Source organism: Melopsittacus undulatus, chromosome 10 (assembly GCF_012275295.1).
Source record: "Melopsittacus undulatus isolate bMelUnd1 chromosome 10, bMelUnd1.mat.Z, whole genome shotgun sequence".
In the NCBI taxonomy this organism is placed as follows: Eukaryota; Metazoa; Chordata; class Aves; order Psittaciformes; family Psittaculidae; genus Melopsittacus; species Melopsittacus undulatus.
This window is the reverse complement of record NC_047536.1, coordinates 31,604,533-31,618,508: the sequence shown is the minus strand read 5'-3', so window position 1 is coordinate 31,618,508 and position 13,976 is coordinate 31,604,533. Positions and strand designations below refer to the sequence as shown.

General features: G+C 50.3%; 1 protein-coding gene and 1 non-coding gene across 3 annotated transcripts in view; one reads left to right on the top strand and one right to left on the bottom strand.

Moving 5' to 3' along the window:
- Nucleotides 1-506: 506 nt before the first annotated feature.
- On the bottom strand, nt 507-578 carry TRNAE-UUC (transfer RNA glutamic acid (anticodon UUC)). The gene has a single exon. It is a non-coding gene; the product is annotated as a tRNA-Glu (tRNA).
- Nucleotides 579-7,421: 6,843 nt separating this feature from the next.
- Nucleotides 7,422-13,976, top strand: part of LOC101877998 (rho GTPase-activating protein 39-like) — a 44,370-nt gene continuing 37,815 nt past the window's right edge. The window contains exon 1 of one of the 2 annotated variants that reach the window (XM_034066710.1): nt 7,422-7,535. In XM_034066710.1, the coding sequence (XP_033922601.1) occupies nt 7,525-7,535 (11 nt within the window). In that variant the 5' untranslated portion in view covers nt 7,422-7,524. Of the gene's footprint in view, nt 7,536-8,274; nt 8,402-13,976 lie in introns of those variants that run through there. The other variant, XM_031046960.2, reaches the window with a different exon arrangement.

The window sequence follows — 13,976 nt, the reverse complement described above, 5'->3', positions numbered from 1 at the left end:
AGCTCAGGAGTAACAGCATTATGGCTGTACCCTTCTGTACCTCACCCCCGCAGAAGGCTGCTATCTAACAGCTTTCTCACCACATCGCCCCAAGTATAACTTCACTTTTCACTGACCCAGCATTCAGGTGCAGCTCTTGGCCAAGCCCCTGAGGATTGCTGGAGCCTTGATGCTGAACAGTTTAACTCAGAAAGTAAGTAGTGTTTTGTGAAACAAACCCTGCTTGTCTCATTAACAGTGCTTTGTTTCCCCTGGGAGCCCACAAAGTGGCTCATTTGTATTTAAATTTAATAGCAGGCAGTAAGTTTTAGCCAGATGTTCAGATAACATTGAGTGGGTTTCCTGCTCAAGTCAGTACCAGGTAAGCAACGATGGCTGGGGGTTTAGATTCTTTCCCTTTTGTCCTACAAAACTGAAACAATATAAAGAGAAGTTATAAGCAATAACTATAATATAGTCCCCCTTCACAATAAAGATGTAAAGGTGGGGAAAAAAGATATGGGGCTTTCCCACACCGGGAGTCGAACCCGGGCCGCCTGGGTGAAAACCAGGAATCCTAACCGCTAGACCATGTGGGACTGCACGTTTGTGCTCTCTGCCGCGCCGCCTCCTGCCTGCGTCGCCTCCTGCCTGCGCCGCCTGCTGGCCCTGCCTGCCTTCTGCCTGCATTGCCCCTCCTGCCTGCATTGCCCCTCCTGCCTGCACTGCCCTGCCTGCCTGCACTGCCCCTCCTGCCTGCACTGCCCGCACCAACTTCAGAGTCACTCTTCGATCAGCCATTAAAATTCTCTCAGGTAAAAGGTGGGGCTGGAGGCTGGCGGCACTGAAGAAGGAAATGACAAATGGGAGGACGAACAAATGAAGTCCAGCCTAAAAGTCCAGCATGTTTGCAGCCATTACCTCGTTTCTGTACTTGTACAAAGGGTGGCCATGGAGGTACTTGGATGGAGATGCATGCATTCTGGCTGTCAGCACTCAAAACACAAGAACCTGTTCGTTGAGTTGGTTTGCTTAGTAGGTCTCTAAGACGTTTAAAGACCTAGCAAAGAACTGCTTTCAAAGTGGTTTGCCTAAAGCTGAATACCTGACTGCTGAGAGGAACCAGGCTTGCCTGACAAAGCTGGTGCAGCAAATGCAAACAAGGATATTTGGCATTGCAATGTCAGCAACCACAGGTTCAGAAACTTCATTTCTCCTTGTGGTTACACAGTAGAGCAAAGAACTTGCTGCTGTTCCCACTGACTTCAGCAGGAGCATGGCTGGGCCTCAAACCCTTTACTGTATAAGAAAGGATAAAAGATAAAGACTAATAAACCACTTCTTGTGCTCATTATAGGACTTTCTGTTATCAGTATGTATCAGTAAGCAGGCAGTGTGCAGGCAGAGTGCAAGACACTACCTGAGGGCAAAAGGGATTAAGTTTAAATTTAAAGAAAACAAATCTGTATTATTTCCCTGGAAGGATACAGGAATAACAACCGGCAGGTATTTCAGTTGGGGACATCTATAAACAACAAAATGGACCTATTTTTTATGATAGTTAAGAAGAACAGGAATAATGGGATGAAGCTGAGAAAACTCAGGCAGATTATAATGCAAACTACCCTGACAGGATCAGAGGTAGATGTCTGAATGGTTGCCCCAGGAGACAACAAGGCCAGCAAGAAATACCCCAGTAGAGCCTCTGCACTGGTGAGAAATGGCAAAGGTGATCTTGCAAATCCCCATCTTCTTTTAACTCTGTACTTCTGTCTGTGGGACTTTCCTTCCAGGTTTCTCACAGAAATGGGGATTCAATTAATTTGTAAAGGCTTGTAAGAAAAAGAACCCATCAGACTGCAGGATTAGCTTGAGGATTTACAGATTCCATCTGTGGTTAAGAAATAAACTCAGTTCTTGGCAAGTACCTACAACAGTATTACATTGTCTGGCACAAACACCAGCCACAGCAAAGCCAGACGGGTCAGGCAGCTCACAAAGCCAGAGGGAGAGGAGCAGGGAGTGACAGTGAGGTGGGACTGCTCTGTCACCACTGCTCACGTTGCTGTCTGGGTGCACACTGTGGTGTCAGCTCACTGTCATTGGCATTGTCCTCCCACCTCTGTGCTGGGCAGCTGTTCCCCACCGAGGCAGCTGCTGGTGGGACTTGTGCAGCCAACCCACACACAGTGTCATGTTTTCCAGTGGATAATGTCTTCTGCAGGGGAGGGCGAGCGACACTGCCCAGCTCATGTGTTTGCACCCATCAGTAAATCCTTAGAGGACTAAGCTGAAAGCAGCAGAGCTCTTACCAGACACAAATAGGTGTAAAAGTTCCTTGAGAACCTGTAACTGATGCGGTGGCAGGGATATACACAGCTTATTTTGGGGAGTTTGTGGGAATTTTGAAGTAAGGCAGGCAAAGCTCTGCTGTGGACATTTTCCTGACCTTTGCTGCCCGCAGCCTCAGAGTTTGGATCACAGAAAGTGACCTGGGAGCATCACTTCCCTTCCCATCTCTGCCTAGCTTTGGGACAAGGACTACCCAGGACAACAGAGCTGAGCTGACCTCCTGGTTCACAAGGGACATTGCAACCTCCACCTTCCTCCCCCTTTCCCTCTCTTCCTGGCCTGTTCTGGTTTGTGGCACTGTTCCTCTTCCTCATCCCAGTGTTCACCTGATCATTTGTTGGGCTAGTTCAGGTTACCAGCTTGGCAAAACACCACTCACTTCTGGTTCGTGCCAGTTTAGTGAGCTGACGTGATTCACTCAGGCTCAGATGAACACCAGAACCAAGAATGAGAGCAGCAGGAGGAGCAAGACTTGATGCATGGGCAGCCCTCAGCTCGGTTCAGCCATCTCACCACTTCACCCTTCTCAGGGCTTGTAATTGTTGTATCTGATGCTCTTTTCCTGTTCTCAGCTCCTCTCTAAAAAGGCAGAGCTTTCCTTTGCTGTGGGGAGCTCTGCTAGCGCTCATCCCATAGCTTTGCCAGCAGTAGGGAGTCACGGTAGCAGGGAAGATGGCAGAAACCTCTCCTGTATGTTTTTAGTCACAATCTGTTTTAGAAACCAGGAGAGGAAACAAAGAGCATTTGCTGCTCCATCTGTTTCCGTGTCCCATGCTGCTAAGGTTGGGTTACAGCCAGCTGCTGCCTTTGCCAATTGGTAATGTGATAGCGCAACTGCTTCCTTTGCAAGGGAGCTAAGGAAGGTAAGAGAAAAACTGGGACAGGATGATATTAAAAAGCCCCTCTGCAGAACACCTGGCTTGTTATATACATTTACATCATGCCCATTATAAAAACCCCTGCTGATTGTTGCTTACAAACAAGTATTGTTACAAATGGCCAAATATTTCCAAACAACCATCCTGAGCTATTTGATATCTTCAGTCAGCTTCAAAACACAGACAGGGTTAATTAAGAACAGGGATGGTTTTTCCTTGCCTCTTGCATGCTAAGACCATTTGTCAGAGAGCACTTTCACAGTGCACAGTCCAGAGAACCTCAGCCAGCATCCAGGTCAGCCTAGTCCTGTTCAATAATGTATTTGAGATATTTGATACCAGATGTCTGTGCACTGAAACAATGGAGAATTCACCACATCAGCCTGCCCGGCTCAAACCTCAAGCCCCTTGACATAGAATTACATGACACCGAATTACAGATGTGTTAATGGGAAAGGAACTTTGGAATATGTTAGCCCAAACTCTTGCTTGAAGTGAGACCATCACCAGCACTAGATCAGGTCAGTCATAGATTTGCATAGCCAAACCTTGAAAATCTCCAAGGACAGAGATCCACATGAGGACATATTACTCATGAAACTAGATGATCTTAAGGGCCTTTCCAATCCTAACTATTCTATGATTCTATGTGGGTGAACTGTACCTCCTGGTCAACCTAGCACTTTATTTTGTTCCTGTTGCAACAAAGAGCTGCCAATGGTGAGACATCTCACCTACATGTAGGCACTCACAGTAGTAGCTTAGTAGTGTTTTGACCTATTTAACATATGGCTTTCACAATGCAGAACTTTGATATTATTGGCTCCTTCATCCTCCCACCATCACTGGAAGGCAAATCCAGGGTTGTAGCTGCACCGGGTCACTGCTGGCTGTAAGCTCAGTCATCCAAACCTTGCCAAGCATTTTAGGTGTCTACTCCCAGTATCACCAGTCTCTCAGCACAGGGTTTGGGCACACCTGCCTGGAGCTGTTACTACTCCCTGCTTGCTGTATATGGAGACACTGTGAGGCTGTGCTCAGAGCTGCAGCACATGTACCTGGGCATTGCCCCATGTCCCTACCTGGTATATGCCAGGCAGCAGCAGTTCAATACTGAGCTTTCTTTACCTTTAGCATCACCAGTTCTTCCACACACACAGATGAGGAAGACCCCATTTCCTGGAGTGCATGTGCAAGTATGGATATCCACCAGCTGAGCAGCTTGAGGAAAGCAGGGTGCATGTATGACTCCTGATACAGTTTCTTCCACTTGGGAGCAGCATCTGAAGAAACGATTTGAGCATGATCTCAGGGAGCTGGCTCCTTCTGCAGTTCTTCAGTGACAGTTGTAGGAAATATCCTTCAGCCAAGAACAGGCAGCAAGGGGATACTTTGGCCTGGAAACACTGAACATACATCTCTTAATTAATCTTACGGGGATGTAGCATTCACAGCCTCACAATTAATGAAGGCTGTTTCTTTTTGTAGGCAGTGTGGTTTTGTTATTAGCAAAAGAGCCAGGGTTTGCGACCCCCTGTTCTCAAAGGCACTGTGGTGTCTTTGCCATGCTCTCAAAGACTTTTCAGACACTTCCTATTCACCTCCTGCTGCTATCTTTGGTGTATTGATGGTGGGCATCGTGACTGATGGGCTTCATCTCCCATGTATGTGTCACAGAGGGACCCATCTGTTTCTCTGGAGGAGGACCTCCTTGTGTTAATGTACCAGTCACCACTAAATGAAAGTTTCCTCAGCCCATGACTGCCCAGGCTGTGAAAGCCCCTGAAAAAGTCACTGCAGAGTCCCACAAAAGAAGCTTTTCCCTTAGCTGCTTGACTTTTTCCCTTCAAGGACTTCTTTCCCCCTCCTTGGATCACTGATGTCCACACAGCTCATGTCCACCAGCACTCTCTGGCCCTCCCAGCAAGGTGAACCCTGGTCTTGCAGCTTTGTACCTGTGTGCAAGTCACAATCTCACAACCACCTATGGTGCCGGGGTAGCTGAACTCCCTTTCACCCAGCTTTCTTCTTCTGGCAGTGGGGATCTCTGCTCCCAGGAGTGTCCTTGGTGCTAGTGGGTACGTGACCATCCTCTGGTGGGGAGGTTCTGCTTTCACAGTGTTTTCCTTGTTCTTCATTTTGATGCCCTCGTGCTGCATGACTGTGCAACACAGCCCAGGGCTGCTGAGTAGGGCTGATCTGAGATGTTATCTCAGCGTGTCCTTAAGTGCTTCCAGTTCACCTACTGTGGCCCGAAGAGAGAAGGGATCTCTTGGCACGCTGCGTGCACAATCACATCCCAAGTTTTAGCTGCAGCCACTAAGCAATGAAGTTACTTCAGCAAGCCTGATGGAGGTGTAGGTTGAAAACAGTCTGCATATTATCATCAAAACCCAAAATGTGCAAAATAAAATGAGAACATTGCAGAAAAAAAATGAATGATTATCTGGTCCCTCCTGTAGCCAACTTCCCATGTACCATGTCAGTCACTCATTTTGGGGTCCCCTGAAGGTAGGGCTCTTGCAACCTCCCATCTGCCCAGCTTCTATTTTCAGCCTGTCCCATGACTCTTGCTGGCACAGGGATGCCAATCAGGCTGTTAAAACTTTTATACACCAAGTCTATATCTATGAGAGCCTGCGAACACTGTCAGGCTGCTGTAAGCATTTTCCAAGCATCGCTGTTTCCCTCAGAGGACAGGTAGAGCCATTATTGGCAAAGGCTAGTGAGATCTGCATCCCCACAAGGAAAGCTGCCAATTTAACCACATTAGAGCTACACCAGCAAACTTTGGTTTCCAGTGCAGACCTGGTTTAACTCTTCCTTTCCTTCCCCACTAGTCCTTGGGCTCTGCACCCCTGCAAAACCCATTTCTGCTGCAGCACCATGGGCATCTCCAGCAGCTCTGCAGCCCCCGTGGGGGCCCCGCTGCATGGACCCCCTGGTCAGCACAAGGCAGCTGTGCGGCCATGATCTCACTGTCTCTCTATTTGTTATTTAAAAGTGCAGTGGGACTTCCATGCAAATGTCTTCAGATTAAGTTACTCTGAAGTTCTCCAGCAGAGCCAAAACACTGTCTGCAACAGAGCACACGGCAAGCGCGGTATCACTCCGTGCAGGACCCCATCCGCTGGCTCGTCCAGGGCAGTGAATAAGCTGAACAGACTCATTTGTGTCTGTAGCAGACCTTTGCTGCGTGGTGTTGTATGTGCCCCAAATCCCTGTTAGTGGCAAAATCCACTGTGAGTCTGCCAAGCCTTGCGCCCGCAGTTAGAGGGGTCTGAGGCACCCAGGCAGCGCAACCCCCAGGGGGTTGTTCCTGTTCTGCAGTACCAGGACCCCACATGAGGTTTGCTGGGAGCAGTGCCACACTGCAGCAGTCACTGCGATAAGCGGGGCTCTGCGGAGCCACCGTGCCAAGTGACACACTCCAAACTGGTGGCTGACAGAAGCTGAGCTAGCGGGACTGACCTTTAAGGCACAGCGTGCTTGTTCAGACTGCTCATGCTGGTGGAGGAGCAGGGCTCTGCCTTCTCCAGAGGCCTCTGACACTGTACTGTGATGGTTGATTGTGCCTGCATGGGGGACATTCCCGGTCTCCTTGACCAGACTGCTATGTGCTCAGCACACAGATGAACACAGAAAAGTCCCCCAAATCTTTCTAGACAGAGCTGCTGGGGCACAACAGAGGGCAAGCCTGGGCAAATCCAGACATGTAGCGGCCGTACACCATGGGCTGACCCGAGGCTCGTCATCAGGCGGTGTCACCTCACAGGGACAGCCCGGCACCCCGTCTACACTAGGACATTTTCCTCTGTCGGTTCTCCAGGCTGGTTCATGTCCCTCTTTCCACCCCTGCTCCTGGAGGTGTCAGCAATAACAGAGGGCGAGCAGAGCTGTCCAACCCCGGTGCAGCGGCTCGTCCGGACACCCCCTGCCCGCTCCCGGCGCCGTGTCGGGGACACCCATCATAGAACATCATTTACCGCTGCACTGCCCGAGGCTGCCGTGACCCTCGGGCCGGGCTCCGCTGCGCCAGGGGCTCAGGAGGGCTCCGGAGCCGCCGCCGCCGCCAGGGGCTGCCCTCGGCCCACGGGCCCCGGCGCTGCCGCCGGCCCCGGGCTCCGCTGCCCGCCCCGCCCCTGCCGGCCCGGCCCCGCTCGGCGGCCCCCAGCAGAGGGACCCGGGGAGCGGCCGGGGGTCCCGGCGGCAGGGCCGGGCCGGGCCGGGCTGGGCCGCGCCGCCTCCCGGGCGGGGCCGGGCTCGGGTTTCACATCCTGCCCTGCTCCCGGGCACAGCGGCGGCCGAGCGGGACATGGCGGAGAGGTGAGTGCGGGAACGCGGCCGCCGCGCACCTGTTGAGGCGGCGGAGGGGGGGGGGGGGAGCGGCGCCGCCGCCGTCGTCCCCTCGGGGCAGGGAGCGGACCGGCACCCGGAGGCACCCCCGGGGCGGGGGAGCGGAGCGGGGCCGGGCGGGCAGGTGAGGGGCGGCCGGGCCGGGCCCTGTGGCGGTGCCGGGCCGAGCCGGGGGGCCAAGTTGTGAGGGAGCCGCTCCCCGGGTCCCCTCCGGTCGCTCCCCGTCCGTCTGTGGGGGGGTCCTGCGGCCGCTCGGTCCCCTCCAGGTCGCGCAGCCTCCAGCGGGGCGGGCGGCTCCGGGTTGTCTGAGCTGAGTTGCTCTGACCCCGGCCCGGAGCCCCCCGTCCTGGCCGCGGTTCCGGCGGAGCGGCAGCATCGCCTTCCCCGGAGGCTGCGAGCGGCTCTGCAGGGCGGCCTCGCACCTCGGAAGAGCGTTAATAGGGAAAAGCCTCTGGTTTTGGAGCTGTTTGGGACTGGGCTCGCACGCTCGGGGGTGAGAGGCTCGATTGGGTTGTTCCTGGTGCCTTAAAAACCGCGCACAGTTCCGAAATGACAGTGTTCTGGTCAAGCGCAGTTGCATTGGGTTTGCGGGAGGAGGGTGACCAGGAGAGGGTTTGCTTCCTGCCTGGAAGCGGGTAGGGAGCCAGGATCACCTGTTGGCAGTGAAAATGGAGGGCCAGGTGGCCAGGCCAGTTTCCCAGGCTGCCTTCTGCTTCCGACGAACACGGGCGGATTTTATGGCTCCTCTGAATACCCCCATTGAAGGAGAATTCCTCCTGCGCCTCGGCTCGTCGGCCAGAAGTGATTGAATTAAGTTTGGCTCCGCTGGGAGGAAGGTACCGAGCCTGGCACAAGCGCTGCCATCCCCGCGGCCGATGCCCGTTGCTGTTGTGCTGTTTTGCCAGCGGGTTTTTGTTTTTTCCCACCCTAAATGAAAAGCTCGGGACCATTTAACATTCCTTGAGCGCGGCTCTCCCCAGGGGCACCACATTTCAGCTGGCTTCTCACATTCTCTTTGTCTGGGGGAGAGGAGGGAGGGCTGTGCTGGCGTTTTGCCCTTACCTCGGTGATGGTGCAAGGTGTTTGGAATGATTTTTTACTTCTCTTGAGTTTGAAGTTGTTATTTTCTTTTTTTTCCCCTTTTTTTTCTGTTTCTTCTACATTTTCTCCAGCAGAACATGGTTAAAAGAACCATGGAGCGCTTTCTCACAGACTGAGGGAAGAGATAGCAAATCCTCTTGAGGGTGGATGTAGTATGCCGGAATTCAGGGCAAAACGATGAGGGAGGCAGCACGCTAGCGCTCTGCCAGCAATAGCAACTCGTTGCGGCTGCTTCTGCCCCCCTGCTGCGACAGCCAAGGGCATTGGGTGCTCCGGGATCAAGGTTGCAGGTTGCTTATTTCAGGGCATAAACTGGAAAATGTGACAAACCCCATGTCGATGTGGGGCTCTTGCTCCAGTAGCCGGCGCAGAGGAGTACAGGGTTTCTTACACTGGGTTTTGGCACAATTTTTCCAGTGTATCCCCAACTGATTATCTCTTTGATGCTTTCTGAGTTCGGTGTTTGCTGGGTTGATGAGACAGCTTTTCCTATCAGGAGGATGGAGGCTGTTTGGAGTGATGCTGAGATCACAGTGGATTATAGGAATGCAGGTTTTGAAGCCAGTTTTTGGTCGGATAGTTCACATGCCTTCTGTATTCACAACAGGTTTGCTTAGCTGAAACAGATGTCTTGGCCTTAGCTGGGAGCACATAAGCTGCAGGGAGATCTAAGTATACTGGCTTGGTGCATTTTGTAACCAAGAGAATTTTATGGTCATCCTTGTGGTGCAGAAGGTTTTTTTCAGCCTGACCCTTACTGGATCTGAAGCTGAAAACCTCCTGATAGACTTGCACATTCAATGTGCCAAGATGTGAAGGATCTGGTTCATTGAACGCTGCCCTGCATTAGGGGCTCCAAAGGCAAACGCCTCCCATTCAAGTGATTTACTTGATCTCTAGAAAAATGTAATGTGCTGTGATGCAAAGATGAAAGGAGGAGAGACTGAGACTCCTGTAGTGAAGTGCCAAATGGGTAAGAGAAACCTGCACATTTCAGTGTATTTGTCTTTGAGCTTTGAGGCATTTTTTGGATCGATCCTGCTGTTCTTTTGGGGTTGATTTAGTGGGATTGGAGCAATTGCCTGCTGGCAACTGGGGCAAGTCTGTAAATAGGAAACAGGGAGGGTTTTTTCCATGGAGCCATGAAGAAAGAACTATTAGCATCATTGTGGGACTGTGGGAAGGACTGTAAGATCTGGATCAGCTTTAATGGAATCGCTTCTGTAATTAAAGATAACAAAGTGCAAACTGCTGTAGGATTCTGGCTTTTAGGCCCATGAGGGTGTTTGTGTTTTGTTTGTTTTTCCCCAGCAGTGCAGTTTAATAAATATATTCATGAACCCTTTCTTTGAAGTTGCAAAAGGATGTGTCACATGTATATTCCTTGATAGGTAAATGTATTAGTAAGCATACTACTTGGTTGCCATTTTACCTATGGAGAAGAAAGCTTTTCGGCTGGGACTTGCTGTTTTAGCAGCATGGCTTTGGCTGTTTGAATTAAACAACCTTGGGATGTGAGCAGAGGGAGATCTTCCCCAGCACCAGGAGCACTGGGGATTGCTGAAGTCCTGTTCGCTGGGTGGGTAGAAGAGCTGGGGATGGTGATGAGTGCACTTGTTCAGTGGGAGTCCTGCTGGTCTGCTGGCCATTTTAAGTTGATTAATCCAAAAATATAAAGGATTTGTGTGCTTTATGTTCTGATTGCGATGAAGACTTTAGTTTTGTTATTTAATGTTGGTATCCTGAGTATGAGTTTGTTGCATGTAGTTAATTCGGATGAATTCAGGCTTTAATTTGTCTGTGCCCAAATACTGGTCTCTCTGTTTTTTCAGAAGCTTTAATTTAGGAGTGAGTGAAAACTTCCATGCTTCAGCAGCTGCAGGGCAGGCTGATGACAGCCTCCTTGTGTCTGAGCTCAGCCGTGGCTTTCCAGCAAAGGGGTCTTGGTTTTGGCCCAACCTCCTGTTGTTACTCAGTGCAGAGCTCCCCATGTTCTCTGAACTGGGTCCACGTGTCCTGTTCTGGTTTACGCTCTTAATTGGCTTAAATAAGGCCATGAATAAATGTCCTCTCTGTAGCTAGCTGTGACTGCAGGAACAAGCCTCTGCTCCCAGCAGGTTGTCCTCTGGGTGAGCCTATTCCTGGCTGAGCACTGTAGTAGCTCATTCACAGTAAATGAGCTGGGGCAGTGAAGGTCTCTGTTTGCTCTCTGACATCAGTGGAGATAAGTGCAGGTGGGAGAGGTTATCAGCAGCCTGACCTCTGCCACGTGCTCCTGCTGTCATCCCTGCTCCTCTGAACGTGCTGCTGGAGCTGTTGGTGAGCTTGCCAGGGCAGTTTTCGTTGGGATGAAATGATTTAGGGGTGAAAGACGGACTGGCTTTAAGTGAAACCAGGAGTGTGGTTTTGCTCCAGTAGCTCTGCTGGTAGAGGCAGAAGAGGGGTGATAAGCTGTGGAGAGCAAGGTAGTCATCTGGCCAATCATCTCTGCCATATCCTTTTGAAGCTGCTCTGTCAGCAGACCCAGCACAGCCTGGAGTTAGCTCCTTAGGTGGAGTCGTGCCTTGAGTTACAGTGTTTGACTATGCAGATAAAGCCTGGTCCTTGAGAAACACCTTCAGACACACCAGAGTCTTCTGATGGGTACTAATCAGAAGTTCAAAGGAGAGAAGCAATGTTTCCTCCTTCCCTGTGGTCTCCTTTCCCAGTGTCTCCATTCCTGTCGTACTGCTCAAATGGCTTTCTCAGTGGCTGATGCAATTAGCAGGAGATGCTTGCAAGCTTTCAGCAAGTAAATACATCAGGATTTGAAATGCTCCGTTTAGGCTCCATCAGTCCTTCCCAGGTGAAGCACAATTATTTGTGCCTTGTTGTGACATGTACACACTCCTGTTTGTTTAAAAAGCCCTCTGGGCAGGTTTGAATACTCTGTGAAGTGCCTCTTATTTGTAGTAAAAATAAATTTCAGTGCAGACACCGGGATTTGATTTCCAGATGGATTCATAGAGGGTTTCTGAGCTCTGCTGGCATTACTTACACATTTGATGTTAATTCCTGCCTTTGTCAAGGTGCACAAGCAGGCAGTGGGAAAGAGCATTGCACTTTTTATAGCTCAGTCAGGAGTGTCCTCTGAAGCAAACTGTCTGATTGGTTTTGTACTTTTCATGGGGAAGAGCAGTCTCTGCTATGGGCAGTTTCTTAGAGCAGCCAGTTTTTGGCGTGTCAGGAAAGCACGAAGTGAAGCAGCAGGCATGAGGTCCATCTGGCCCGTACATCTGGAACAAGACACTGCAGGTCAAGAGAATGTTTTTGCACTTGGTCTTTGTCTCGTGGGAGAATGGAAAAAATACCATTTTTTGGGATGTATTTTCTCATCCTAACTCCCATTCCAAGTGTTTGAGGTTACTGATGTGAGCAATAAGTGTTTTATATTTCCAGTTGAATATTGACTAGCGAATTCCAGTGTAGCTGGTGTCAACCATCCTCTGGGTTCTCTCCTAAGCTTTTTTCCTTGTGTTGTCAGCTGCTGTTTTTTGTTGGTTATGCAGTGCACAGAGCCAGAAGAGGTTTGAGAAGCTTATAATGAGGATGCTGAAGGTCCAGATTGTTGCTTGCAGCAAAGCCTGGGAGATGGAAAGGTCTCCATGATCCCAGGGGATGCATCAGTATGTCTTATGTGCATCACTATGTCTTACGTAGCAGCGCAAGGAGTTGGGATGTGTTTGGCCTCTCACAGTTACGTGCTTCAGGTGAAGAGAAGGGGCTTGGGTCCCTTTAGAAATTCCTCCTGAATCAAGCAAGATTAAAGACCAGAGCAGTGGAGGTGCTGATGTGAGGTTTTTCAGCCTCTTGTCTTCTTGGACTTAAGGTCTTGCATGAAATTCTACTGAGGGCTTTATGCTGCAGAGTGCTGGGGAACATCTGAAATAGAGGTGTCTGAATAGAATCACTCATTGGCATCTTCATCAGCCACTGGAGGAAAATAGAAGGCTGGTTCTGCATAGAGGATGTATTTTGTCACCCCTCTTGTATTCTGCTTGTGCTCAGCTCCCTGAGCCAAGCTCTCGCTGCACTTTGCCTTCCTTGGTGGAAACTGCTGTGATGTGGGATGGAGTGAAGACGGCAGCAAACACCCTGTGCTCCCCAGACTTGCTGTGTATTCCTGTTTCAGCCTGGAGCAGAGCAGTCCTGGGCCCCTCTAAACCAACCTTTTTCTTAGCCACAGGGTTTATGATCTACCAAAACCAAACAAACCAAGTGGGGTGCGGGGGAGAGAAAACTGAACCTGTGCTGGGCTCCTTTGTGTGTGTAACTTGGCAGATGTGGGACACTGCCAGAAGGCACTTTGCTTTGGCAGATGGGGCTGCTTCCTACCTGGGCAAACAAGGTTGCTGCTTTTTGGCTGGAAACCTGTTACGGAGGCAGAAAAGCCTCAGTGTAGTGGGATTTAGTGTCGTCTTGGACGTTATGAACCAGTGGCTCAGGGCCAGGTGTGCTGTAACAGGGATAACTTCTTTGTTCTATAGATCTGCTTTTTCTGTTCGGCTTTGCTTGTGTTTGGTTTCTTTCCCAGAAGAATGACAAAGAGGCTTACTGTCTCCATCACCAGTGATACCAAGAAGAGCACTGCACAATGCTGCCTGACGAGCTCGGCTGAGCTCAGCAAGTCCCTTTCAACCACATGGAGTTCAGCTGTCTTGGGGTTTTTGACTGAGGCAGATCAATGTCTGCTGTGTGGATTTGCACGTGTAGCAGCAGCCAAGGCTCAGTTTAGAAGGATGAATTGGAGTATTTTCGGTAACGTAGTGAAGTCAGTGAAAAAGTTATCATAGGAGACTTTATAGCTGCATAATTAAATACAGACCCAGGAGATGCAGCGGGTGAGCAGTGCTGTGTGGTGTTGCCTCAGAAGATGCTCCTCCAGAGGTGGTGGCCAGACCAGGCAGTGGATGTTGGCTGCAGTTTTCATTGTCTCTGCTCTGGCTGATCCACCTTGGGGTGGCTGGATCAGTTTTACTATAGTGACCCCTTAAGGTCCAGATGTTAGTTTCAATGCATTCGGGTTGTAAAACTGTAAATGCTGTATTTGGTCCTCTTCTGGTCCAGCAACTGTTTCCTCCTCATGTATATTGTAGTTCTTTGCTAGTCCTTTGATAGCTACCTGTGTATCAGCCACACTGTCTAGCTCTTCATTGCTCCCTAGCTACAGTAATTAGGTTTAGGATTTTGTTTTATTAGACCTTCCAAGCATTGCTCTGAGCTATGGTGAGAAGAGAAGAGAAGCTCCAAGTGTTTTATGAATTCTTGGTG